This window comes from Lissotriton helveticus, chromosome 6, assembly GCF_964261635.1.
Source record: "Lissotriton helveticus chromosome 6, aLisHel1.1, whole genome shotgun sequence".
Taxonomy (NCBI): domain Eukaryota; kingdom Metazoa; phylum Chordata; class Amphibia; order Caudata; family Salamandridae; genus Lissotriton; species Lissotriton helveticus.
The window spans coordinates 1551498417-1551525852 of record NC_136067.1 but is presented as its reverse complement, the minus strand read 5'-3'; the positions used below and the strand labels follow the sequence as shown (position 1 = coordinate 1551525852).

At 44.3% G+C, this 27436-nt stretch overlaps 1 protein-coding gene across 1 annotated transcript in view; it reads right to left on the bottom strand.

The window, feature by feature from the left end:
• The window catches only part of CRNKL1 (crooked neck pre-mRNA splicing factor 1), a 187370-nt gene that overhangs the window by 78434 nt on the left and 81500 nt on the right, over positions 1-27436 (bottom strand). The window contains exons 6-8 of the mRNA XM_078649338.1: positions 21416-21594; positions 12674-12844; positions 11017-11208 (exon numbers count right to left, since the gene is read on the bottom strand). Of these exons, the coding sequence (XP_078505464.1) occupies positions 11017-11208; positions 12674-12844; positions 21416-21594 (542 nt within the window). The remainder of the gene's footprint in view (positions 1-11016; positions 11209-12673; positions 12845-21415; positions 21595-27436) is intronic.

Here is a 27436-nt window from a genome sequence, read left to right as displayed (position 1 = left end):
GCAGATTTCAATTTAGAAATTGCGCTCTCTCTGGTACTATCTGGATATGTCTCTTCCCAGCATGAAGTACGTTCTGCTGAAGGGAGCTGGTAATGTCATGCCGGGGGAGCAGGGGGCTACAGTATATGCAAGAGGATGGTGGGGAATAGTAAACTGCATGGGAGGCGGGCAGGCTAAAATTGTGACAGAGGAGTGATGAGAAAGATTCCAAATGCAGAGAGGTTGGAAGCGGCGGTTTATTTTGAGCTTTTTTAACACCAGCTCTGCCTCCAGGAAGCTTGTAGTGTTGTCACGTACCACGCAAAGCAAGAGAGAGAATGAAAACACCTCTCTACTGCCACCTGCCTTTTATTGACCCAGCACAGCATCAATATAAGGAGAGTTTAAAGATTTTGAGGGGGGGGGAGGGGTTTGTAAAAATTGCGGGATTGCTTTAAAATCTACAGAGGTCCCAATTTTGCGATTTGTTTTGCAAAACACAAAATCCTGTAGGGTATATATCTGTGAGATGGCTCAGAACAAAATGTCCTGCAAGACTGACTGCTTCGTTAACATGTGTATTGACACCGATGTCGCAGCCCGCCAGATCTCAAGTACAGGTACTCCACGTGCCAGTGCAGTTTTAACAGTCTTGGACCTAGTGGAATGGGCCCTAAACTCCCTAGAGGCTGCTTCCTGGCCATTGTATAGCAGATCTTGATGCAGAGGACGATCCTTGCTGACAAAGTTCTTTTCTGAACTTAATTGCCTTTCTCTGGCCCAGAGAACCCCACTAAAAGGTGATAGTCCACCTGATGGTCTTTGGTGCAATTGATGTAAAAATCTACAGCTCTTTTACAGTCCAGCCAATAGAGTTTCTCCTTCTATTTCGAGGGGTGAGGTGGGGCAAATACTGTTGTATGAGGGTTGGATTGTCCAACGTGAAAACCAGTAGCAACTTCAGGCAAACAGGCAGCTTTGGTCCGTACTACCACTTTGTCTAAGGGAAAGGTAGTATAAGGCGGCTACACAGACGGAACATGGAGTTTGCACACACTGCAAACCACAGTCAACGCAACCAAATGCAGTCTTTAGATTCAGGAGACGTAGTGGACAGTTGTTCATGGGTTTGAATCGATTCCTCATGAGCAAAGTGAGGACCAAGTTAAGATCCCACTGCGGCACTGCAAAAGGTTTTCAGAGGAAGAAAATAAGCCAAACCTTTTTGAAAGTGCATCACAACAACTTATTTAAACAAAGAAGATGGATAGTACATCTAAAGCGACTGAAAGGGCCAACAAATGACCTTTAACGGTGCCGAAGCCAGGTCCTTGCTGGACCATTGGATAAAACAAATAACAGGACGTCTGGGTTCAGCCTGTAATGACTGAGTATTGCGGGTGCCACACCGGCTACAAACGTATCCCTGTACCAGTCATAGAACAACTTTGTTGATGGGTGCCATAGAAACAAGTGCAGATTGTGCACGTGCGGGTGAATGGACCTGCTCTGCTATTATGACAGGAGATTCTCCCAAAATTATAGCCTGATTGGAGGACGGATGTTCATGGCCAGAGGTAGGATAACCTGTGCCTGGTCGATCCTGATCTTTTTCAGAACTCTGGACAGGAGATGTAGCAGTGGAAAAGTATACAGGTGCCCTGTGCTCCACTCCACGCATCTCTAAGTTCTCATAGAGTGAGCCTTCTTGGAAACTCCAGTGCGCAAAATTTTGATATTGTATACTCTTAAAGGTGGTAAAAAATATATAGCCACAGTTCTTTCCATTGCTGGAAGATGCCCAATGCCACCTTAGAGTGTAACTGCAATTTGTGATCTGCCAGGTGCTGCTGGCTGAGCTTCTCTGCCGTGACATTTAAAGATCTCAGCAGGGGCTTCCCCATCAGGGAAATGCCCTGGCACTCCAGCCAGCTCGAAACACAAAGTGCTTCCTGGCACAGGACCTCACCCCACCACGCTTGTTGCAGTACCATGTGGCAGTGGTGTATTCCATGACCACCTGAAGCAGCCTCCCTTTGATGGACAGCAGGAAGTCCTTCAGGCCAGGCGAATGGCGCACAACTACAACAGGTTGATGTGGTGCCTGGTCTCTGGCGGAGACCAGAGTCTTCTGATCTCTACCTTTTCCAGACAACCTCCCCATCCCAGCACTTATGTATTTGTCACCATCGTCAGCCCTGGGCAAGGCAGGGAGAGCTGCCTGCTACCAGTCCAACTATTGTTGAGCTACCACTGCAGGTCTTTCGCAGTCTCCACCAAAAACTTGATGGAATACCCCTGGTGCCGAGCCCAATGAGACATCAGGTTCTACTGCAAAGTCTGTATGTGCCACCTGTCATAGTTGATGTATTGAATGCAGGAGTATATCTTAGAACTGCTAAAATCTCATAGTCCCCCCTACCTGTGTTCTTTAGTCACGGACCGCATCCTCACACTGTGGTACTACGCCACTCTCACTGCCATTTGGGCGGCCCGGTCCCAGCGCTTTGTTTACCTGGGGGCCATCTTGGGTGGATCGAGCTAGTCGCTCTTCAGCTACTGGCTGAAGCCTATCACGTGGACTCGCTAGAGCCCTTCATAATTGTATGGATATGACGCGCAGCGTGTACGCGCATCGTGGGCGCCGCAGTGACGCCGGAGTCACGCCAGAGTCCAGCCCGTCTGCGCCCGTCCGCGCTGAGGACGCGCTGGGCGGCTGGACTCTGGATTCCGCCCATACTATATCACCCCCCATAGCTACTCCCTTCAGGAAATGCTGCGCCTGAAACCTCGCAGATCAGGTTGTATGCATTCTTTTGAACCCGACGATTTTCTCTCTCCCTTACAATGTGGCTGTCATCTCAAACCTAGGCTTATTAACCCCCCTCAACATCTTCCCTCTGGCCACTCGGATCCCATTAGATCTAGGACTAAGGGAGTAGAAGGCATTCTGGTTAATGCCCGCTCCCTTGTTAAAAATAAGATAATGTTCAGGGAGATGGTTTTGGATAGAATGCCTGCCCTTGTATTTGTCACCGAAACATGGGCCAAAGAGTCGTCTGGTCCCGACTTAATTGAAGCTGTCCCGGAAGGGTACTGCCTGGCTAGACTTGACAGGCAGGGTCGAGTGGGAGGGGGCATAGCGATCCTTTATAAAGATCACTTACAATGCCATATTGTATCTATTCCAGATTTCCCGGAGTGCTTTCAGGCCCTCTATTTTACTATAAAGGAAGTACAGCGCCCCCTCCTTAATGGAATTTTACTATATCGACCACCAGGCCCGCGAACTGGTTTCACCTCCAGGCTTCTGCAGGCTCTGGAACCATACTTTGGTCGAGAGAATTTCACCATCCTTGGTGATTTTAACTACCACCTAGAACGACATGATGCCTCTGATACTTCAAGTCTTACTGAGGGGTTGGCGTCCTGTGGACTCTCGCAGTTAGTCCGCGGGGCCACCCATCGGGGAGGCCATATGTTAGATGGAATCTTTTCAAATGACGCTCGCCTAACCACCAAGGATCCGTTGCACTTATCCTGGTCTGATCACCTTGCAGTTCCATTTCACTTGGAATATGATAGGGAGGATGGAGGCAAAAAGGGAAATCACGTTGCGGGAACGGCTAGAAATTTTAGGAATATTAACAGTCACTCTTTTGTGCCCTGGGCTGCTAGCCTTTCCACTACGGGTATGGATAATGTACAGACCGCAGTTGGTCACTTTGAGTATGTTATCACTGAGGCTATGAATGAACTGGCCCCAATACCGACCCGCCGCCGAGCCAGGAAGAGACCATCTGCCCCATGGTTCTCTGACTCCCTCAGGCTCCTTAGGCAAGAAGTGAGAATGAAGGAGAGGCTGTGGCACTCTAGCTGGGACCTCAAGAACAAAGAGGCTCACAAACTCCTTATCAGGAAATATAAGGCTGAGATCGTGCAGGCCAAACAGGATTACTTTGTTACCCTGACATCCTCGCTTTCCTCACCGAAGGAGCTTTTCAAAATTGTTGACTCTCTAGTCAATTTACAAGCCCCTGACCCCGTTGTACCCTCGCAGGATCTATGCGATAGGATTGCCTCTTTCTTCCACACTAAAATAGAGGACATCCATCTAGCTCTTGAAAAACAAAGAGCCTGCATTAGTGTGCCTACTGCCATGGCTGAGATAAATATGCTAACCACTGATCCCCTTTCATTGGGCACCTTGGACTCCTTTCCACCTCTTACTCTGAAAGATCTTGAAATCGTGACTAATAAGATCAAATCTGGTTCCCCCTTGGATACTTGCCCACTGAAAATCATCAAGCAGTGTAGGGAGACCCTTTTACCACCGCTGCTAGAAATAATGAATCTAGCTATAAAAAATGGTGTCTTCCCTTTGGAGTGGAAGAAGGCAGTAATAAAGCCTCTGTTAAAGAAGGCCTCCCTCGATCCGGAGGTCTTAAAAAACTTCCGTCCAATCTCGCTGCTTCCCGCTCCGGCAAAGATGCTTGAGGCACATCTGAACAAGCATCTTGCGGTTTTTGCGGAATGCTCGGGCTGCTTGGACTCTTCTCAGCACGGATTCAGGAGGGAACATAGCACCGAGTCGGCCCTCACCATTGTGCTTGATAACATCCGTAGGACAGTGGATAGGGGCCAGACCACCCTCCTGGTCCTTTTGGATCTGACCGCGGCCTTCGACACCCTCTCCCCCTCAGTACTTACATCTCGCCTGAGGGACGTGGGGGTGGGGGGGCAGCTTTGGATCTACTGACCTCCTTCCTTGCTGGGAGGGAGCAAAGAGTCAAACTGGGTGAGTTCCTATCTCCATCCCGACCTGTGCTATGTGGGGTCCCTCAAGGGTCGGCTCTTAGTCCGACCCTGTTTAATATCTATGTGACCCCACTGGCCAGACTCATAAGATCTTTCGGGATGGAGGTAGTTTCCTATGCTGACGACACCCAAATTCTCGTCTCTCTCTCCCATTCAGACGTGCAGACCGCCTCCAAGTTTAGATCTTGTATGGAGGCGGTTGGTCACTGGATGATTCAGAACTCTCTTAAACTGAATGGGGAGAAGACGGAGGTGATGGTGTTCGGAGGGAACAATAACATCTGGTCAGCCAGCTGGTGGCCCAATTCGCTTGGAGCATGCCCTTCCCCCACAACATCTGCCAAGAATTTGGGGGTGATGATAGACCCAGCCCTGGATATGAATGGACAGGTGAGCAGAACCATCTCCACCTGTTGGGGCCTAATCCACACCTTGCGAAGGATTAGGAAATATCTTTCGTTACAATCCAGAAAACAGGTAGCTGTGGCACTAATAGGCTCACGGCTAGACTACTGTAACGCGCTGTATGCGGGGGTAAAAAAGAGCCTCCTGCAGCGCTTACAGGTGGTTCAAAATGCCACAGCAAGATTTGTTTTGGATGTTCCCAGACGTACTTCGGCTACGTTAGCCAGGAAAACACTGCACTGGCTTCCGGTAGAACACAGAGTACGGTTCAAGGTCTTGTGTATGACATACAGAGTCATCACAAAAAACAGTGACTCGGGAATAAGCTCCATCATCTCCAACTATATCCCTGGAAGGAACTTGCGTTCCTCCGGGAAACTGCTTCTGTCAGCCCCTCGCATAAGAAGAGCCAAATGGGGTGGCAGGGCCTTCTCCACCCTTGCCCCTAAATGGTGGAACGAACTCCCTTTGGATCTCAGGTCCCTGCCCTCGTTGCAGACATTTCGTAGTGCACTTAAAACTCGCCTCTTCCTGCAAGCTTATGTGTAATGGATGAATGGTTCTACTTTCTGATTTTATGGTTAGGCGCCTTGATACCTTCGGGTTATTGTTTTTGCGCGTTATAAATTATTTTCAATCAATCAATCAATCAGGAGTAAAAAAAGGCCCAGAAGCCCTTTCACCGAGACCTAGGACATAGGGTGAGGCATCGGGATCATATGCTCTGGACTTGTGGTGGTGGAGAGAAGGCCCAAAACTATATCAGATCCAGGATGGCATGAATGCCAGGGAATCTCTGGAAAGGAGTCGGGTCACTTCGGCACGTTGATCGTTAACTCAAACGATGTCAGGAGAATCCCATCATATGGGGGTGGTTCATGACTGACTGTGTCAAGCCCTCCTTCAACAACCATTCGTCGAGGTGGGGTAAAAATGAGATCTGAAACCTCCGAAGATGTGCCGCCACAACTTTTGTGAACACCTGAAGGAGATTGGTGAGCCTGAATAGGAGCATGGCAAATTGAAAATGCTCTTGGCCCACCTTGAACTGCAAGTGGCATCTGTGGGACTGCAAGACGGAAGCATGAAAATAAGTGTTCTGCAGGTCCAAACCAAAGATCAAGTTGCCTAGATCCAGGGCAGACACATCCTAGGACAGCGTGACCATCTGGAATTTTTCCATCCACCAAAAAGGAATTCAGTGGGCACAGATTTAAAACAGGACTAAGGAATGTGTGCTTCTTCAGCATGAAGAAATAACAGGACTAACAGCCAGTCCCTATTTCCTGGCCGTGGGACCCTCGACCTTAGGCCAAAAGAGCCTGCACTTCTTTGAACAAGATGGATAAGTTCTCCTCTGAGAGATTTTCTGACATGGGTGGGAGGGGCGGTGGGCTAGAAAGGAATAGCTGGGCACATCCACCTTAGATGATCTGGAGGACCTATCTGTCAGATGATATACTTTTCCACGCCTGGAGGAAAAATCTGATTAGTACCTCCCAGTGGTTGTGTGCAGCTAAGGGCAACTAAAGTGGCTTGTAGGTAGATGGCAGAGTGGCGGGGACTGGGAAGTTTACTGCACTTGATAACCTGGGTGTTGTCATAGCCTTGAAAAGGGCTAAACTGATTTGGATAAGGACAGGCTCAGGCAATGTGCTGTTGCTCTATTTTATTTAAAAGCATTCCAATGCATAATAAGTCTTCTGACCAAACTGGTGAGATCCATCAAATGGAAGTCCATTAAATAGGCTTTTGCATCCCCAGAGATGTCCATGGCACTCATCCAAGTGTGCCACCGAAACACCACGCTAGTGCCAACTGCTTTGCAGATGCAGTCAGTAGTGTCCAGTCCAGAGCGGATTATGTAATTGGATCATTCTGGACTGTTTGAGGCTAAATTGGCCTGAAATATTTCCGGCACAGTTAGCAAGATCTCGTCCAACATGCTGAATAAAGCATAGGTATATCACACAGCTGAAACCACTCTCCAAATGTCTTACATTTTGATTCTTTGTTAGGAGGAGTCATGGGAAAATAATTACGTTTCACCCTACTGATGGAAGTCTGAACCACCAAACTCTCAGGTTTAGGGTGCTGCTTCAAAAAAATCAGGGTCACCTGGTGCTGGACTGTGGTGCCTGGCAACCTGCCTGTTCACCAGAAAACAGGAACAGGGCTCAGACCAGGTGTCCATAAGGGTGTAAGACAGGGACTCAGTAAATGGGAAAACTGGTTCCGATAGTTTGTCCCCATTGCAAAATCTCTCACATTAGTTTTGTACCAAAACCTCTGCCACAAATCTCATCACTACAGTGAAGGAGTCACTCTTTTCTGTTTTTTTTCCAGTGGTAGAACACAATTCAGTGTCCAGAGAGGTGGCCAATCAACTGGTGTCCATCAAATCCAGATAGAAATTGTCATCATCAGCTAGATGTGGAAAATACTCCCACTCATCACCATTCCAAAGGCTGGCTGGCTGGCTCGGATATCAGAGTCTAGATAAAAATGTGTTGGACCACATTGATACAGCTCTGAGATAAAGGCATAATTCTGTCTGAGTCCGAAACAACTGGTGCCAGGTGCATCAACATGGTGGCGAGAAGCAACCCCGGTGGAGGCAGCACTAGTATCTGCTCGGACTCAGAGAGGACGAAAGAAACAGCATTCATTCTTTACCACAATTAGCATCGATGCAGCACAGACTGGCATGGATTTTCATGCCGGAATGTACGTTGGATTTGGAGCGGAACTAGAGGTGGGTTCTGAAAGGCAAACACAGCAGTATGTCGACTGAAAGCCTCTGCAGATCCATGGGGATAGAAGGCATAATAGAGGAAGCTAGAAGGGTGTCAAAAACTTGTAACATTGGCTCTCAAAAAGCCTCAATCTGTTGAAACATAACCAAAACTCGGGTGCATTGAAATCAGTTACTTCGGCTCTTCAGTGGGGGGACAAAGAGCGAGACTATGAGGCACCGATACGTACTTGAGGCTTCTCAGGTTGACACTGGCAGGACTGTGACGGTTCTCACTTGGTCTTCTTGCGTTACACTTTTATGTTGACCTACTAGAAGATTTGGACCTCGAATACGACCGGTCGTGGGGACGTCATCGAAAACAGGAATGGGGCTACGTCCTCAACTTGGAGCGGGACGTCTGAGGCTTCTTTCAGTGTTCGGCAACATTCACCTTGGCTTCGTTTTTCCCAGATCACTTTCACGTTCATAAGGGTCCACTGTTCATAGGACTTGGAGTTGTACACAAAACTTAAGCACAAGAGGCAGACTTCGTAGGGCTCGGTCACAGACATTTGTTTGCAACAGTCCCTGCAAGGCTTAAACCCCATAGTTTTAGGAAAAATAATTTTGAAAGAAAAATTCATCAATTGACAAGGAAAAATGTGGGACCTGGGACAAAGACGCAGAAAGAGCGGAACTGATGTCAGCGCGCAGAGGCTCTGTAGTCACTTCTGGGGTGGAACAAAATAGGCGTAAAACCGCATGATGCCGCCAAGCGGAGATATGTTGTTTACATCTCTGAAACTAGTCTGGGCCAGGGGATATTCTAAAGGTGAGGAATCTGCAGTTAAAAGTATCCTTCAGAAGACGGTAAACTTCATGAACATTTTCACAGCAGCTTAATTTAGTATGTTCCTTTTGCGGTTAAAAAAAACAAACAATATAAACTAATTCATACAAATAGTACATTGACAGCAAATATGTAACTGAACACTTTAGATTTGAATGTTGTACGAACGCTGTTTATTCACCTTTTTTCTTTGAATCATGCAATAATATCTTTCAGAAAGATTTATTAGGGCCTTACATGGAAAACGTACAGATCCATTATGATAAATACCTACATGCAAATTAAATCTTAGTTAAATGGTTGCACCAAAAAACACATTTCCACCGACTTTGATTTTACATAACATAAATATGCACACTTTCCCCATCAATCATCTTCTGGGTCGAAAAAACTTGATATCTGAAGGTGGGTGAATTCATCTTCAAAAGCAGATTTTTTTTTAATGTAATCTATTCAGTTTGGAAGCATTAGTGCAACACAAAGTTCATATGAGAGGGGACTTTCATTCAGGGGGATGTCACTGCTTCTTAAGAGATAAATAATCGTAAACAATGTATTTTCAAATCCATATTTAAACCCTGACATAGGTAGGGTGATAGACAGAAAGACCCAATCAAGATTAAAAACAAATACAAAAAATATCCTTTTAAAACACTTTCTACAAATTAACAGCCTCTACAATGCTCAATCAAATCACACTACAACAGGAAGATAATGGATGAAAGCCAGGCTGAAGAAAAGCACATCACATACATTTTCATCAATATCATTCATATTTGTTTCATCTAATGATTTTTTTAGGCTCCTTTAATTGCAGCACACGTATATCTGATGTAGATTATTCTAAACACTTAGAACATTGGAGATAGGTACCACTATTCATTAGTCTGCATTTGACAGCCACTGCCAAATGACGAGTCTATCTGCGCCCTTCATTAAAAAAGAAAAATTAAACAAGGATTACTTTGGAGGAATTTGTGATAGGATTAAAAGCCTTCTGCAGAGATTGTAAAAGTCATGTTAAGTGGGTTACTAGATATATATATGAGATTGAAGTATATCCATTAAGAAAGCACAGCAGAAGGTTTCAGGCAAGGGTGCTGCTGAGGTTGTGCAGTTGGTTTAACTTGCCATTTTAACATGGTGAGCATTAAATATAACATATTTCGCTCACTAAAGTTTTAAGTATAAAGTAAGTACATAATATTCTAATATGAAGCAATGAAGCACTCATTCTAGAACCAAAAGCTACAAAATGTACAAAACCTTCCAAGAACCAAGAACACCATAGCAGAGGTAGTATCAATCTTCAAGTGCGCCCATTCTATCCCACCCCATCACGGACAAAATTAATAACTTGTGACCATGCATAAAATACTGCACAGACTCTGCTCCCTCCCACAATTTCTACAAATACAGAAAAAAACTGTAAATCCCACCAAGATATTTCAGGCCTCTAACACAAATCATGTTTAAACCACCAGCATGTAAGTAGAAAACTATTAAAGTAAATACATCCTCGATGTACCACTTCTAACCTATTGAGCAGCACAAGAGGTTACTTGCATGACCAATTCCCCTTGACTTTGCCTTTTCCATGCTATTGAATGTTGTGTCACTGCACATGCTAAGTTGAACCTTACCTTCGACATGAACTCTGTGGACTCAACACTACAGAGTAGATTTTAATTACCCCTTCGTAGACTATACACACAGTACATTTGTGTAGCCCCAACATAGACTTCAATTCCCACAGCCGACTAAGTTCGCAGAATATTTAGGAAATAATCTGTTAAAATTAAAAAATTCTTCTCGATGCCTAGAATCATGCAGATGCTCTTTGGTGTTGCTTTCAGAAGCTATGGCCAAACTCACTACATGTCGTCAGGACACAATATTTTATTTAAGTTCTTGGCTTTCTATTGTGAGTTTCATATCTTTTTGGGGGTAGTGTCGGTCTCCATTTAACCAGTTCAGCATAAACACCTGAAGACACTCATCTGTAACAGAAAAACAAAGGACTGGAAATGGTGTCCCGACAACATAGTGTGATTTTGCAAACTACGCATTAACCCTTTTTTTCTTCATGGATAAGAAGCTTTATTTCTCATTTCAGAAATCAATCTTTTTGATTTCAAATCATGGTTTGCGTACTACTATGTATGTTAGCAGCGTTTTTTAATTGCAAGAAACAATACATAAAGGCAAATGCTAAAGAGAGTAATACCTTTGCTTCCAACTCTTCATACAGGGCATAATTGATCCACAGATAGATGTATCGTTTCCAGTGTCTCTTCTCTTGAATGGGTGGCACATTGGCAATGGCTCGCTCATATATTTCACGTACAGTGTCGGGTTCTGTATCACTTTCAACTAAACGTAGGTAATCAAACCAGGCATCATAATTGTGAGGATTAGCCTTAAAAAAAGCAACATGGGAAGAAGACAGGCATTAAAAATACATCACCAAATTATAGAAAAACATAAACCTGAAACAACTAAATCCAGGACTGGAAATCAAGAGGAACATTTAAGATGTGTTACACAATGTGGTTAATAGTCCGAAAGTTGCAAAGCATTATATATATAATTTTACATTTTCATGTTTACAATCTCAATTCTTGAATGGCAAGGGCCCTAAAACTGTATCAAAATGCACACTAAATTGGCATTGATCTTGATAAGGGTGCAGCAAATGGAGCGCACAATCAAAAATCTAAACTTTGTTTACCAGACGGTCACTGGGAAAGAGGTAGGGGTGGTCATGACGATGAACCGATGCTAAAACAAATATTCTGTGGGTCTCATTTCAGTATCAGTATTAATGCACTCATTGAAATAAACTATTTGCTACCAAAAGCGTCCAGGTCTCCAAATGCCAGATCAATTTGCCTGCTAATTGCTCCGAGTGATAATAGATGTGGCTGTTATCTCTGTCAACAATTAGCAGGTAGGTCAATCTGGCATTTGGAGACCTAGACACTTTTTTGAAGGATTTTTTTTGTTAGGCCCCATTTATGTGGCCTTTGGAGCTGGTCAACTTGGCATGTACAACAAGAGCCTACAGCACTGAAGTGTAGAGTCAGACAGCGTTTGCTGTCCTGAAGAGACCCAGTGAATTTATAATTTGGGTCAAAATCTTCTAACTTTGTGCAAATGGGGGACATCCTGGTCTTGTACATAGGTCTATCATAGTTTTTTGTTCACATCACTAGCAGTTATAAACACTGCACCGCTTGCACTTTGGTAAAGTATGACACTAACCAAAGGGTTACAACAAGAATATACCTTTTTTCCATTTGGAAAGGCCTTGTGTGCTCTCATTCAATGTGCGTTAGCACCTTTATTAAATGAGAGTCATAGAATCTTTGTTCTTGTTTTCTACACTATACCCCGATTTAGCTTGAGACAAAGGGTTTTTGTCCTGTGGTTTATCTCTGAACCGATGCTGCCATGTTTATCAATAAGAGACACAAGAAGTGTGGGGTCAGATTAGGATATATTAAGAATGGGGGGACCCAATAATAAAGATCCTACTTCTCTTTTCTTTCGTCATTAACTGACAGTCATATTACACAAACTATTCATTTAAAAGTACAGGCGTTTCCTGTATATTTTTTCCTTCTGACTATGCCCTTTTAGTGCATCACCCAAGATAATGTCTAGAAGGATGAGCATATTTTTACGTTTCAGGGTCCAACAGGAGAATGTGTTTCCAAGAAAGGCCAGGGAGTGCAACAAATGAGCTGGGTCATAACATAAGCTATTGCTTTTTGTATGCTTAAGAGACATTTTGTTAAGAATTAGCCTAGGAAAGGTCACCTAAGAACACAAAGTAGCCCATCAAGAAGGTGCATTCCCTTGCACTCTTTCTGCCTACTCACCTTCACCTCCTCTTCATACTGGAAACGCCTTTTATTTACAATTATGTCTTCGATTCCTCTTCTGTCACCAAACTTCTTCTCAAATATGGTGTAGTTCTTAAACAGTTCTTGTGCCTGTGATTTTGGAATTCGATCCAAGGCATATTTGTAGATCACCCTCACTCTTTCAGACTGAATTTGAAGAAAAAACACACAAAATGGAACAGGTAACACGTTGCTAACAACAAAGCCGCCATTCACGAGACAACACTGGATAGGCCACTTTGATGGTATTTCAGTGAAGTGCTGCATGTAAACTCATCTACACAACAAAACCTGTAATAAAGTGCATATTTCTATTAAAGAGGTTGTGATCTGCATTGATACAGCAAAGGTAATCGTTCCTAATAAAAAGAAACCACTGTGGATGAAAACACTAATACATGGATGTAGAATGTTGTCTCGCATTTTAAAGGACAAATTAGACTCCTGTGTACCTAAAGAGTGATGCCTTGCACAGGGAACACCCATTTAAAAAGACTAAATGGGTGGCAAGTCACAGAAAGATTTCACAAGCGGCAGCTAGTAGACCAAGTATAGGGTAATTAAGTGCTGAGATTTATGATTCAGGATGCACTGCTTTACTAGCAACCCTCATGAGTTGAGGTAATTAACAACAGTGCAAAAGTACGTTGTAAAGGCAACTATTGATGGCACCTTTAGTGGTGAGCTAAAGATCTGCTCACTGTACTTCTAAAGTTTGTTGAGGTAAAATGTGATAATTCTATATGTCCCAAACTAAATACATATGAAGTTCATTAAACAATTATGCTACTATAATGCAACCGTAATACTGTAAAGTTATGATTCATAATGAGGCTTTTTTATTGTGAGAAAGAGTGAATATCATTCTATTAACAAAAGGAATTGAGGGAAATGGAAAGCAAGTGCTGCAGAGAACACCAGGGATTGTGAGGGGATTCTGATGAAATAATGTTACAGTCGGAAGCAATCACCATGTCTATTATCCCCATCGGGGCTGGAATAACCTTAATGAATAAGTTAATATATGCCGAAAATGATTATAAACCAATGTTTAATGTGTTTAAAAATTGTCATCTACCAAATAAATGGTTTTCTATTTAGTAGCAGGGAAGGCTAAGCGGGCCCCACTTGGGTTTGATCTAGCATCCGTCTGGTTGAAGCCAGCAGCAAGAGCTTAAAGCACCGAATCATGCCACAGCATCTCGATTAATCTTCCTTTGCGACTGATTTCCTTTTTTTGATTATCAGGCTTCTATTTTCTAAACTCAACCATGCTCTTCGACTGAGAAAGAACCGTGCCCAACCTATGGTGCCTAACACGCCCATCATGCTAACTGTGTGCACACCCCTGCCTGCCCCCTGGCCGATTATAATTTATTTCAGCAAGTGTTATGTTTTGCTGCTTTGGCCATCCTATATGCAATTCACTATAAATAATAACAGCATTTTTAAACATAGAGGTTGCTTCAAAAAGTTTTTCCGCTTTATATAACAGAATTACTATTAACCAACCAAGAATGAAAGGTTAAGTTGACCATCTTCCCAACTGGGATCTCAGCAACAACAGCTTAACTCAGTAAACCTTCTTATCTTTGTAAATAAAGCCATTGCGTTGTCACAACTGTCCCTTGCCTTATAAATGTTGTGTGCTGAGGGTGATAATGGTCATGTCTACAATGTTTCAGAAGTTGACTTTTATGCAGTGGAGGATGCCTCAGTCTTGTTGCTTAATAGTTATGTAGACTTTATGTGATATTAGCTCTTAATCAACAGAATTAAATCTCAAAGCTGTCACCCGGCCCAATTTCATGGGAGCGTTTCATGGCTGCTCATTGATTTTTCAACTGAGAGCATTAAGCATACTTGACTTTGAGGCCCGTAGTTATTCTAGAAAAGTACAACAACAAGGTCAGCTTTACTTAGTGCTGCCTCGGGTAAGTATTCCTGTTTTTACAGTGCATAGCTTAAATTTGATCTTTAATCCTAAGCAGATCTATAACTAACTAGACCAATCCACCCAGCCACTCCACACTATTTTAGAGCTATCTTTTTAATAACCCATTTTAATGTGTAAACCTGTACAATAGCAGCAATGGAAGGGGAGAACTGGTGTAAATTCTGGTTGGACCTTACATTTTGACTCTCTCTACAGCTGAACAAGTACCACAAAGGGATGCATTGTGCATCATGTTCTACTTTAGTACTCTTGACACTGCTGGAACTCATATCCTCTATTAGTGGCCCTGGCAAGATGACTGCTGTGTATCTTTGTCGTCTCTAAGTGGGCTTTCCATTACTCTGCTCTTGTACTCATGTCAATAGCATCTTGGCCCTACTTGAGGAGTCCTCTGCTGCTGAGCCCATGCTAAATATCAAAGCATATAGGATATTACAACTATATATATATATATATATATATATATTAAGCGCAATTTCCCAAACAAAGTAGGCCTGGCTTTTGAACATCACTTCATTGTAATTCTATTGTTGCATATGAATGAGCTCTTTATTAGTGTTTATTTTTCTGATACAGGCACGAAATGCGAAGGTCAGTTTTTCACAGTTGTAATGCTGAACTTTTGCTGCCTCTAGGAGGTCACACATTAGAATTGTTCATGCTACTAAATTCTCACAATCTCACTTTTACTTTCCTTTTTTGCTGATTCTGCTGCCCTTCCTCGAGCATCCAATGATGTTGCCTGCCCTCTCTTCCTATAGGTTTTCTATAGTTCTCTGCCACTCACTCTGCACTTTTATTCCTTTTTGAACTTAAAATACATACTCGCCATGGAGTGGCAGGGAGTGACACCAGGTCTACACCCGGCCATTGCAGCTCCCTCCGAATGTCGCTGTTTCGCTTCTTTGTGAACGATGTTTAGAGGCACAGTACAGCTGTGACTGAGACAATCATTGGGGCACCATTTCCAGAGCATTGTATCATCTACCATCTCCTCAGGAGAAGGGGGTCTTAATGCATAATATTTTTTTATTCAATGAGGTGTTCATCTTATTGAGCTCTGATCCATGTATCTGAATTATGCAATGCACATACAGTACAATCTTTGCTCAAGTCAATTACTTTTCTTTGTTAATACTATTAACTTTGGATCTGTATACCTGTGTAATACAATGCTTGTATTATTTGCACACGTTACTTTGATACCATGGGTCCAAGTTTAAATGTTAAACAGAATTTCTGACATGCATTTAACACAGCACAGATGTGCCTAAAATCAGTTATTGCACTGTTTCCAACAATACACAAAATGTAGTCCTCACAGGAAATACTAACAAGTCACTCTGTACTTCCAGAACATGTCAGACAGACACCCAGACTCTCACAACATAGCATCAAGTCCATATATTTGGCAAAGCTATGCCTCATCAACAGCTAATCTCTATTGTCACATTACAATACATCTCAAAAACATTCAGAACCTGACAGCTTAAGCATACACACACCCTCAGGCACAACCCATAGCACTGATGCTATACAATTTGATAAAGATGCAGCTCAATAGAACAGCATCCTCTGGCTGAACAGTGTACAGCCATGCACCCCTGTGCAAAGGAATAAACAGCCAAGTCTTTCAACTAACACATGTGTACACAGTCTTCTTTTGTACCGCTTTGGCCGCCATAAGTGTGGCAGGGTATGCTCAGACGTGAGTCTCTTGCTCACTTTGCCACTGGATTCAAGCAAGCCGGGCTGAAGACGGCTGGAATGCCAGAAACCGGCCCTCGGAAGCTTGTTTCCGGTCCAGGGAAGGCATGGCTTGGCAGTTCGGGCTGGACTGTTCCCATGAGGCACAGGGTCAGACTGATTTGCATATAGCCATGTCTGAACTGGGGTGGCAGAGTGGGCTAAAGAACGGTGATGGATCAAACCCAAATCTTTTGACTGGGTGTGAGTGTTTGATTGGTTCAGATGCTCCGTCCATCACCACCCCCTTTTGTACCGCTTTGGCCGCCATAAGTGTGGCAGGGTAGGCTCAGACGTGAGTCCCTTGCTCACTTTGCCACTGGATTCAAGCAAGCTCGGCTGAAGACGGCTGGAATGCCAGAAACCGGTCCTCGGAAGCTTGTTTCCGGTCCAGGGATGGCATGGCTTGGCAGTTCGGGCTGGACTGTTCCCATGAGGCACAGGGTCAGACTGATTTGCATATAGCCATGTCTGAACTGGGGTGGCAGAGTGGGCTAAAGAACGGTGATGGATCAAACCCAGATCTTTTGACTGGGTGTGAGTGTTTGATTGGTTCAGATGCTCCGTCCATCACCACCCCCTTTTGTACCGCTTTGGCAGCCATAAGTGTGGCAGGGTATGCTCAGACGTGAGCCCCTTGCTCACTTTGCCACTGGATTCAAGCAAGCCGGGCTGAAGACGCTGGAATGCCAGAAACCGGTCCTCGGAAGCTTGTTTCGGTCCAGGGAAGGCATGGCTTGGCAGTTCGGGCTGGACTGTTCCCATGAGGCCCGGGGTCAGACTGATTTGCATATAGCCATGTCTGAACTGGGGTGGCAGAGTGGGCTAAAGAACGGTGATGGATCAAACCCAGATCTTTTGACTGGGTGTGAGTGTTTGATTGGTTCAGATGATCCGTCCACCACCACCCCCTTTTGTACCGCTTTGGCCGCCATAAGTGTGGCAGGGTATGCTCAGACGTGAGTCCCTTGCTCACTTTGCCACTGGATTCAAGCAAACCGGGCTGAAGACGGCTGGAATGCCAGAAACCGGTCCTCGGAAGCTTGTTTCTGGTCCAGGGAAGGCATGGCTTGGCAGTTTGGGCTTGACTGTTCCCATGAGGCACAGGGTCAGACTGATTTGCATATAGCCATGTCTGAACTGGGGTGGCAGAGTGGGCTAAAGAACGGTGATGGATCAAACCCAGATCTTTTGACATGGTGTGAGTGTTTGATTGGTTCAGATGCTCCGTCCATCACCATCCCCTTTTGTACTTCTAAATGGACCCCCTTCAGGATCAGAATAACTCAATTAACTAATACAACATTTAGAAACAATCAATTGGAGAGAAAATTTTAACTAAATAATCACAATGCCACAAGATTACCCGGTCACTGATCGATGAGCATCCAAAACAGTATGGAAAGTGTATTAATGCTCTGACAGTTGACAGGACCATACAAATACTGAAAAAGTATAAGTTGAATGCCAGTAACATCATGTAACATGCTACTTTCTTTCACTGGACATTGAGAAATGTAATCTTTATTCACGTTATTAAAACTAACACAATTTAAGCATGGATATGTACTATTTTTGATGTTGACAGATGCGCTTGTTTATCTACCTATCAAAGTAAATTATCATGGAATAACAGGTCTCGTTGATGTTTGCTAGAGCATACGCAAATACAGGGACATTCCCAGTTACCAGCATGTTTAGGCAGTATTTACAAATGCAATAGCTTTTTTTTGCGTTGATGTGGTTATAGGATTTAGCAGTCTTTAGCATAGTTATGCAGTAGTAACGTAGCATGGATAAAGGCACAGAAGTACCCGCATCAAGGTCTTGGTGAGTATCATTGGTAAGTCGGTTTTTCAATGTGTCTGTATGTATTCAAATGCAACTTACAAAAAAAACCTCTAAAATTCACTACTTTGCCTGAAAGACCAAAATATAAATGGATGGTGGACAGGGGGGTGCAGACTGTACAACTTAGATGAAATGACACATGAATGTAGATTTACCTATTCACATGTATTTGTGTATATATGTGCTATGAGTGCTCACACCTGTGTGTACCAGGTCTGAATGCTCACTGGATTAAATATTGGATTTTATGTAATTGAAGGTTAAGTAAACTATATCAATGCAATCACAGTACAATAATTTAATTATTAAAATGTCGATCGTAAACCTAAAAACAACCTCGCCCTAGTCCCCAGTGCATAAACTAAAGTGATCGTTAGGGCAGGGTTGACTAACACACTATTATATAGACTCCTATGTCTTTTCAGTGCAGCACAATAATTCTCTCTGCACGGTTCTCATAAATTTAATGAGGCCAGTCATTAATATACTATCCTCTCAACTAAATTAAGGAAAGTCTCAATTACTAAAAATCTGGAAGATAAGTCTTCTTATAGGTGGCAACATGAAAAGGCGGCTAGAAGCCATAAAGGCCGGACTGTAACATAAAACTTGGCCAATACTTTTAATTTACAACATCCAGAGCACGATTTTCAGTGCTTGCCTTGGTATAAGCAAAAATATGAACAATCAAAAACTGGATAAAATCAGTATTAAGTATAGTATAATTGATAACATGCATTTTCATAATTGAGTGCCCATGATATACACCTGTCAGCAGCTCTCAAAGTAGCTGAACATGGTTTCTAAATATGAATGTGGTGGCTCTTGTTTTTGTGATTGGGGGAGCTTCAGGCCATGCTGAATGTTCTGCTCCTACTCTGCAGCTCTCACAAGGAGAGTGATTATTTGCTGGGGTATGTTGGAAACTCCTTTCCGACGACTCTTGAAATGCCTGCAAGCTTGACTTCTCGGCAGCTCCCACCAGGGCAAGCTTAGGGTGATCTGACCAGTGCCACCGTATGGGGCGCCAAGCTGGGGGAGTGTTGTGTTTTGAAATATTTTATGGCTTTGAAAGCACCTGCTGCAAAGTTCCTTGTGTGTCCAGAAATCTTCAGGCAAAAATAAAAATGTCAAGATAACTCTAGGGATTAATATTCCTGCCGGTGAGAGATCATGAGTTTGTCTAGTGGTAGTTTTGCTTAATCATAAAGTATCTCAAAGGGTTAACAAGCCTGATGCAAAACATGTGTACCATGAAGCTCACAGAATTGTAATTTATGAAGGTAGTTCAGAAGGTTAGTGCTTTGGTCAGGGAGGTCCTTTTGTTACTTACAGTTCATAAGGTACAATTCTAATATAGCACGAGCTAGGAACTGTGATCAAAGAGCTGAATACAAAGAAAAGGAATAGGTCAGAACATTATGTTTTCTACCACAGTCGTTTATTACCCTAACGTTGCTAAAAAGCATTTGTGTGGGTTGAATACATTCTTACTAGTAAAGCAAACCCAAACCATTGTTACGTTTCAAATCCTGAGATTGTGCTTCTCCAGACGAATCACTCTTAAAATATACTGCCTACCAGCATGGACAACATGCGACTCCTACAGCTTGTAGTTCTCATTGTAACTTTTCCTATGCACTGATTTACACAAGCATGATTCATTGTCTCTGTATAATATGTGTGATGTAAACTGCTCAGACACCCTACACTGATATGGGTAGTGGTATAAAAAAATTGAATACCTGTGAGAGCGGGGCTATGGACCCATGAGTGGCACTATTCGTGGGTGGTAGTGAGGGAATCCTGGAGATGGAGGTCATTGTGGGGTGCCAAAAAAGATTGAAGCACCGGGCGGCACCAACAAAGACCAGTGCACCGGGCACCACCACCAGTAAAGCCAGCTCTGACTCCCACTCATAGGAGGTGAGAACAGTGGGTATGTCAGGGGTTGGAGGTGTTTGCTAGCAAATCTCTCAACATCTGGGGGTTCTTCATCTACCAGAGGCTTGGCTCCAGCAAAAGAGACTCTTGTGGAGGGATACAACTCCACGCCCCCTTCTGCCCTCCCTCCTTCGCAGGCCAAGAATTGTAAATGCTGACAGAGAGCATTTTTCCCTCATGTGGTAGAGACAAGTTTTTTCCTGCATTGCAATGGTTCTTCATTTTCCTTGGTAACAACATAGATTGACATGTCAATAGGTCTTTTTAGGGAAACAAAAAATGTTTTCACCTTAGCTGTGCCATTTATGTCAAACTTTACAAACTCAAATGTTTCTAAATTATAAATGTAATTCCTGAACTCATGGGCTTATATTTACATGTGAAAGTTTGATTATATTAGGTAATTTTTCATAATTAATGTAAGATAAAGACTTTGCTCTGCACTAGCTGTGAGTTTACCAACGAACTGTGGTATAAATCAATGTTCCCCACTATCATTTGCTGTCATGTTGGGGTGTTGCTCTCACAGGTACTATGCTGAAACACACTTCTAAGCAACAAAAAAATAAATCAGGTTTTGCCATGTCACAAATTGGCCTTTCAGGTTTAGTGCCACCAAGAACCAGAAGAATTTGGCAGCAGGGGTTGCCCACACCCTACAGAGATCCCACTAGGGCTTCATAAGAAAGCATTCCAACTCAGGGAATTTAGATTTCCATTCTTGATAAAAGACAGTGAATTAACCTACAGGACTATCATTTACCCCTGTCACCAGTGTGACTATTTGCCAAATATGATATTCTTGCAAAAGGGTGGAGGGGCTGTGTGCTTTGGACAAAAAGAAACAGTGCAGAAGCCATGAAATATTTGAAACTACAGTCATTTTATTCAATAAGAGAGCTAGTGTTCACTATGGGAAAGGTTGGCGTATCCTCTCCTTTTCACGGTTAAATACATATTTTAGTCCTCACGTCACTTGATGTCTGACATCAGACAGGTGCCGTCAAGACTCAGGAACAAAAAAAAAATAGATGTCATATTTCACAGGTGTTGAAAAAATGTCTTAAGCAATGAGGAACCTTGTGCTGCTGTTTTTAAGTTCTTTTGTTGACATCATGAAATGGAAAAACTTATTGGAATGAACGGGGAATTACTCTAAGTTGTATCTTTTTTTTTTTTAACAGTGTACAGTAGAATAGAATAATTTTGTATTCTCTTACCTCCTTCTGATTCTCCTCGAACTTTGCAAAGGCCACATAGAGATGTTCATCCATGTGTTCCTCGCCATAGAACTCAACTGCTCTCTCATACACCTTCCTCGCGTGGGCAATGTAAGTATGCTTCTCTTCAAATCGGGCATATTTGATCCAGTTTTTAACATCAGGGTGTACAAAAACAAGTACAGCGAAATTAAGGGAAAAAAACAGCAAGATTGTAGACATCAAGGATGCACACTGAGGTTCTGAATGTCACTGCAGCTTCATTGCAAATAGGGCCACAACATAACTAGTAATGGCTTATTTTATTTTTTATCTTTCAGTCTATGTTGGGGACTTTGTTAACCTGGACACCTCATCAAAATTATAGCCAACTTGCAGAGATACACAAATGATTGCTCTTGTGCTCTTAAAACAAGACAGCTGACAACTATCAGCCACCACTGGGAGACAAACACTAACATTGTGCACTATAGGCAGTCCTCTGAAATATTAACAAGACAATCATGTTTGCAATTGCAGGAAGGTGCAGTGATTTAGACAGCACCACCACAGTGCATCCACTCTTACACAAACGAGACTCCTATTTGCAACACCAAGTTGTGCTGTGAGTGACTGCTGCATCCATTCACAAGTCTGACCAAACATTTCCAGATGACTAGTTTGCTGTAAATTACAGAATTGATTCTATGTCAGTCGAAGGAGGCTCAGATTATGCTTCTCTTTGCTTTACTGCAAGACACAGCAGCCAATGAAAACAACTTTAAACAGCATACCCCCGGAAATACAACCCCCTCTATGGTATGCACCAATCACTATCAGTCCAATGCTGTATATAGTCTGTGAATAACATATCACTTCCTCTTTCTTTGCTGCTGCAGCAGCGAGTTAAGTGTTATTTATTTTCCCTATATTGTGTGATTGTTTCTGCGTAGGCTACGCGCGACTGTTAAAACTTTGATTGTTTACCGGTTGTTTGTGGAGGACGCCTCAGCGCTTTGGGGGGCCTGAACGCGGGGGCATTCCTCTTGTTCCTTGGTAGTCGTCATTTTCGTTCGGCGCCTGAGGGCGGCTTTTCCTAAGTGGAGCGGGACAGATGTGCACTGCGCGCTTGAGGAGGCAGTCCGCTTTTACTTGATACACGGCCCGCGCATGCGCGAACTCCCGTATCGGGCTTTCATTGCCGATCGGGTTTTTTGCGCCTCGCGGACCACTCCTGCCTCTACCCTCAGTCCCTTGGAACGCCCGACGGGGCGCAAAAGCGTTATTAAGGCTCTGCCTTAGGGGAAATAGGGGTGGCTCCCTCCACATTAATTGGCATACACTGGGGCACGTAGTTTGTGAGACTTTTGTTGTTCTGTTAGTGTTAAGCCTGCCAGTGTCACCCCTGGGCTTTCCCCCCCTGAAGTTCCTCCACCCTCCTGGATTACACAGATGGCGTACTACGCTGAGGAATAGTTTATCACGCTTGCACTCTGATAAAGGCGACGCTACTTGATTGATATTCCTAAGAGTCATTATTGAGAATGTATTTGATAATTAGTCCCTGATATATCCTTAATGCGATTATTTAATTTGTAGAATCCAGTCCCCGATGAAGGCTGTTTTCCAGCCGAAATGCATTGGACAATGAAATATTAATTTGGACAATGAAGTATTAATTTGAAGACTGGATTATTTGGAATGCTGTTTTGAATCAGTCCTGGAAACGCTATAATGCGAATAAAGAATTTTGAATTTCACCAAGTTTGAACTGTTACTTTGGAACATTTGAACTCTACAACCCATATTGATTTGGGATATTGCTGTGACTAGGGGACGTCACTCAATTAAGGGTCACGCTTATTATTTGGTGTACTACGCTGAGGAGGCAGACCAGTGGGCAGAATATGCAGATGATGTACAATATGATGAGGTGCCCTATGAGAATCACCTGGAGGAACAACTGGTGGAAGCCCTTGATTCCCACGCCCAGGGTTCAGTGAATTAAGCATTGATTAATGCATTAAAACCCTTTACGCAACCTTTGCAGAATTATGGCAAGCGTAAGTTTAAGTCTCACCATGGCGGACCATCACATCACCAGTCTTCTGAAGTGCTTGCCAAGATGGCAGCGAATGTCCTTAATGACCGTGGGGGCTATGGGAGTTCTCGTCCGTCATCCAGTGCATCTTTACAATACCAGAGAAATGACGATGACACCTCCTCCTCACTCCCTGACACTTTGATTCCGACCAGTCGGAGTCGCCTAAGAAGGCACTTAAGAAGAAGCGCAAGTCGCAACCCGAGAATTCCCTTCCTCCCAGCAAGAACTTGCTGTTCAACGCCAATAATATAGTACACCCTAGATCCACAGAGTGGGTGCCTTGTGTAGAGGTGGCACACTACGTCCAAGGCAATATACGACAGGGCTTTGAGCGCGATGTGCGCTCTGTTCTGAGATCGGAATGCCCCAGACCAGCCCTGTTGGGCAAGGTGACTGAAACCCCGGAGCTGGACCACAACATGGCCGCGTTCCTTAAGAAATTTTCCAAGGACCCCAAGAAAGGATTGGACAGGGCATGGAGGGGCTGTCAGGACAAGCTCCTTGACGTGTGTGGACCCTTCACGAAGATTTTGGACGCGGGGGTGCAAGTTAAAGAGTTCAACACACCACTGGATATGACGGAGATCTTGGAATGGGCGCAGAGGGCGCTCTGCTTTCTGGGTAATGCCAATTGTGCCGTGTCTACGGAACGGCGGCGTTCTTTCCTCGTGTGAATCGACCCACAGCTGGCAGATATGGCCCCTAAGGAAGCGGGGATCATGGCAAATGGCTTGCTCTTTGGAGAGAAGTTCGTAAAGGAACTAGGGAAGTACGTCTCCACCTTTTTAGCTCTCGACAAGGTCCAGAGTAATATCAAAAAAGTCTTTAACGCTGGCCTTTTTACCAGGGCCGGTCGCTCCAGGGGCCGAGCGCCCGACTGGCCGAGCTCTGCCGCCCGCGGTTTCAATCAGGCCTCAAGAGGTTCAGAGCAACGTGGACGTGGGGGCTTCCATCGTCCCAACTTTTACCCCACCAGAAATCGTGGGGGTAGAGGCAGAGGCCAGAAAGGAGACACCTCTTACTCAGGTAAATTTACTTCAACGGGGAGTGGTCAAAGTGGGGGGTCGGATTGCTGGTTTTGCCCACAGGTGGAGAACCCTGACAAACGACCCTTGAATATTACAGACAGTGCAAGGTTTTCAGATAGAGTTTAACAGCACTCCCAGACAGGCTCATGTTCCTCGCCCACTCCATTTTACCCATGTCGAGAGGTCTTTCATAGACGACGATGTTGCATCCCTGATGCGGAAAAGGGCTATTGTGCGGACTATGCCACACGCCCACGGGTTTTCCAGTACTGTGTTACTCGTCCCCAAAAAAGATCAAGGTTACCGTCTGGTATTGAATCTAAAAGACTTCAATTCTTGGGTAGTGTAGCACCACTTCAAGAAGGAGGGCATACACTTACTCAGAGATTTACTCCTAGAAGGCGATTGGATTGTGCGTCTCGATTTAAAAGATGCCTATTTGGCGGTTCCTATATTTCCACCTCACAGGCGGTTTCTGCAATTTCAGTGGGGAGGCATTTGGTACGAGTATGCCGCACTGCCCTTCGGACTTTCATCCGCCCCTTGGTGTTTCACCAAGCTCCTCAGGCCGGTAGTGCAGTTTCTGAGGGAGCGGGGGTCAGGCTCATCATCTACTTAGACGATATCCTGATAATGGCCCAAAGTGTCGCTACAGTTCTTCGTCATCTGGCCCTGACGACACAACTCATTCAGGAGTTGGGGTTCATCATCAATGCGGACAAGTCTGTCATGACGCCATCCCAGTCGATAGAGTTCCTGGGGTTCCAAGTGGACTCAGTAACGGCTCAGCTGTTGTTGCCTCTCAAGAAACGTATAGCCATCAAAAAGGAGTTGAGGAAAGCTTTGTCTGCGCAGACTATATCATTGAGGTCCTTAGCCAGATTGGTGGGTCTGCTAGCTTCGTCCATCCAGGCTATTTTTCGGGTCCCCTGCATTACTGGGCACTCCAGAGGTTGAAGATCTTACACCTCCGCAAAGGCCTCAGTTATACGGAGCAGATACTGATAACACAGGAGGCGAGGACGGAGATCTCATGGTGGTTAGAGCACATGGATGTGTGGAACGGCAAGTCCATTTTTGCGTCAGTCCCAGAGATATTAATCGAATCGGATGCCAGAAGATGGGGCTGGGGAGCCTGATGTGGGTCAGTAAAGACCGAGGCCCGTTGGTCCCAGGAGGAGCTGAAACTCCACATAAATTGTCTGGGACTCTTGGCGGGTTCTTTTGCAATTCGGACTTTGTCACCACACAAAGCGAGTTGTTGCATACTGCTTCGAATGGACAATGTCTCAGAAGTACGGTATATCAATCGTCTAGGTGGCACGAGGTCACGCTTACTAGTGGAAATAGCCAAGGATTTCTGGCATTATTGCCTTCAGTATCACATTTCAGTGACAGCAGAATACAACCCGGGCTGCACCAACGTGGTGGTGGACTGGAACTCTTGCTTCCTGCGGGATTCCAGCGATTAGCACCTCCACCCCAAGGTTTTCCATCAACTCAATACCAAATGGGGCCCTTGTACAGTGGATCTTTTTGCCTCCAGGCTCAATGCACAACTGCCCCACTTTTATAGTTGGCGGCCGGACCCCCTTAGCGAGCAAATCGGACACCTTTCTTCAATTATGGAAAACGGGTATGCTTTATGCGTTTCCCCAGTTTGCCATGATTCAGAGAACGCTGGCGCAGATGCGCAGACCGAGTGCGGAGGTGGTTCTGGTATCCCCCTTTTGGGGAGCACAGGCATGGTTCCCAGCAGCGCTGGCCCTGTCATGTGCCTCTCTGGTGCGACTGCAGTTGTTTCCCGAGATTCTGACCGATCCTCTGGGTCAACCTCATCCGCTGATCCTTCAGGGTCTGCTGCTTCTCATGGCGTGGAGACTTTCCGGAGACGCTGGCAAATGCCGGGAGTTTCGGAGGACACTTTGTACTTTTTGTCCCAGTCCTGGGCGCCATCTACCCATAAGCGATATGAGTCTGCTTGGCGTAGATGGGTTAGTTGGTGTAGTGCACGGCAAGGGATCCCTTGGAATCCGGTATCCATATGATCGTTAATTTCTAATCAGAAATGGCAATCACGGGTCTAGCGTATAGGACAATCAATAATTTCAGATCAGCAATCTCAGCGGGTCATCCACATGTGGATGGCAAACCAGTGGGAGAGCACCCACTGGTCTGTAAGGTGGTATGTGGATCAGACTGGTTAACCCTCCCACAGCCCGATACTCTTGGTTGTGGGATGTGGATGTTGTGTTGCGTTTTATTAAGAATTGGCCGGCGAATGAAGGTCTTTCGCGTAAGCAATTATCAGCCAAGTTGACACTTTTGTTATGTTTGATCTTATGTAGACGTGTTTCTGATGTTCGTGCCCTGGACATAGCAGGTAGAGTTTTCACTCCTTCTGGGGTGTCGTTCACTATTTCTAAACGCACTAAATCTAATTCTAAGTGTATTTCTTATTCTGCATTCCCTCATCACAGTAAACTATGTTTTGTTCAATGTTTGAAATGTTATGAGGATTGTACTCAAGAGTTTAGGACTGATGTTGCAGGACAGTTGTTGATTTCTTTACAGAAATCTTTCCGCCCAGTCTCTGCCGCTACGCTGGCCAAGTGGGTTCCCTGGTTGTTGCAGCTGGCAGGTATTGATACTTCAGCCTTTGGCGCTCATTCAGTGAGGGGAGCTATGGCTTCCAAAGCTCTGGCTACAGGTTCCCGTTTAGAGGGTATTATGACTGCGGCGGATTGGTCTTCTGATTCTACATTCAAAACGTTTTTTCACAAACCAATTGTAGATGTTGCTACTAATGTGGTGGGTCAACTTTAAACTAGCATAATCTGAGCCTCCGTGGACTGACATAGAATAAAAAAAATTCTAGCTATCGCGACAGAGAATTTTCGATTCTATTAA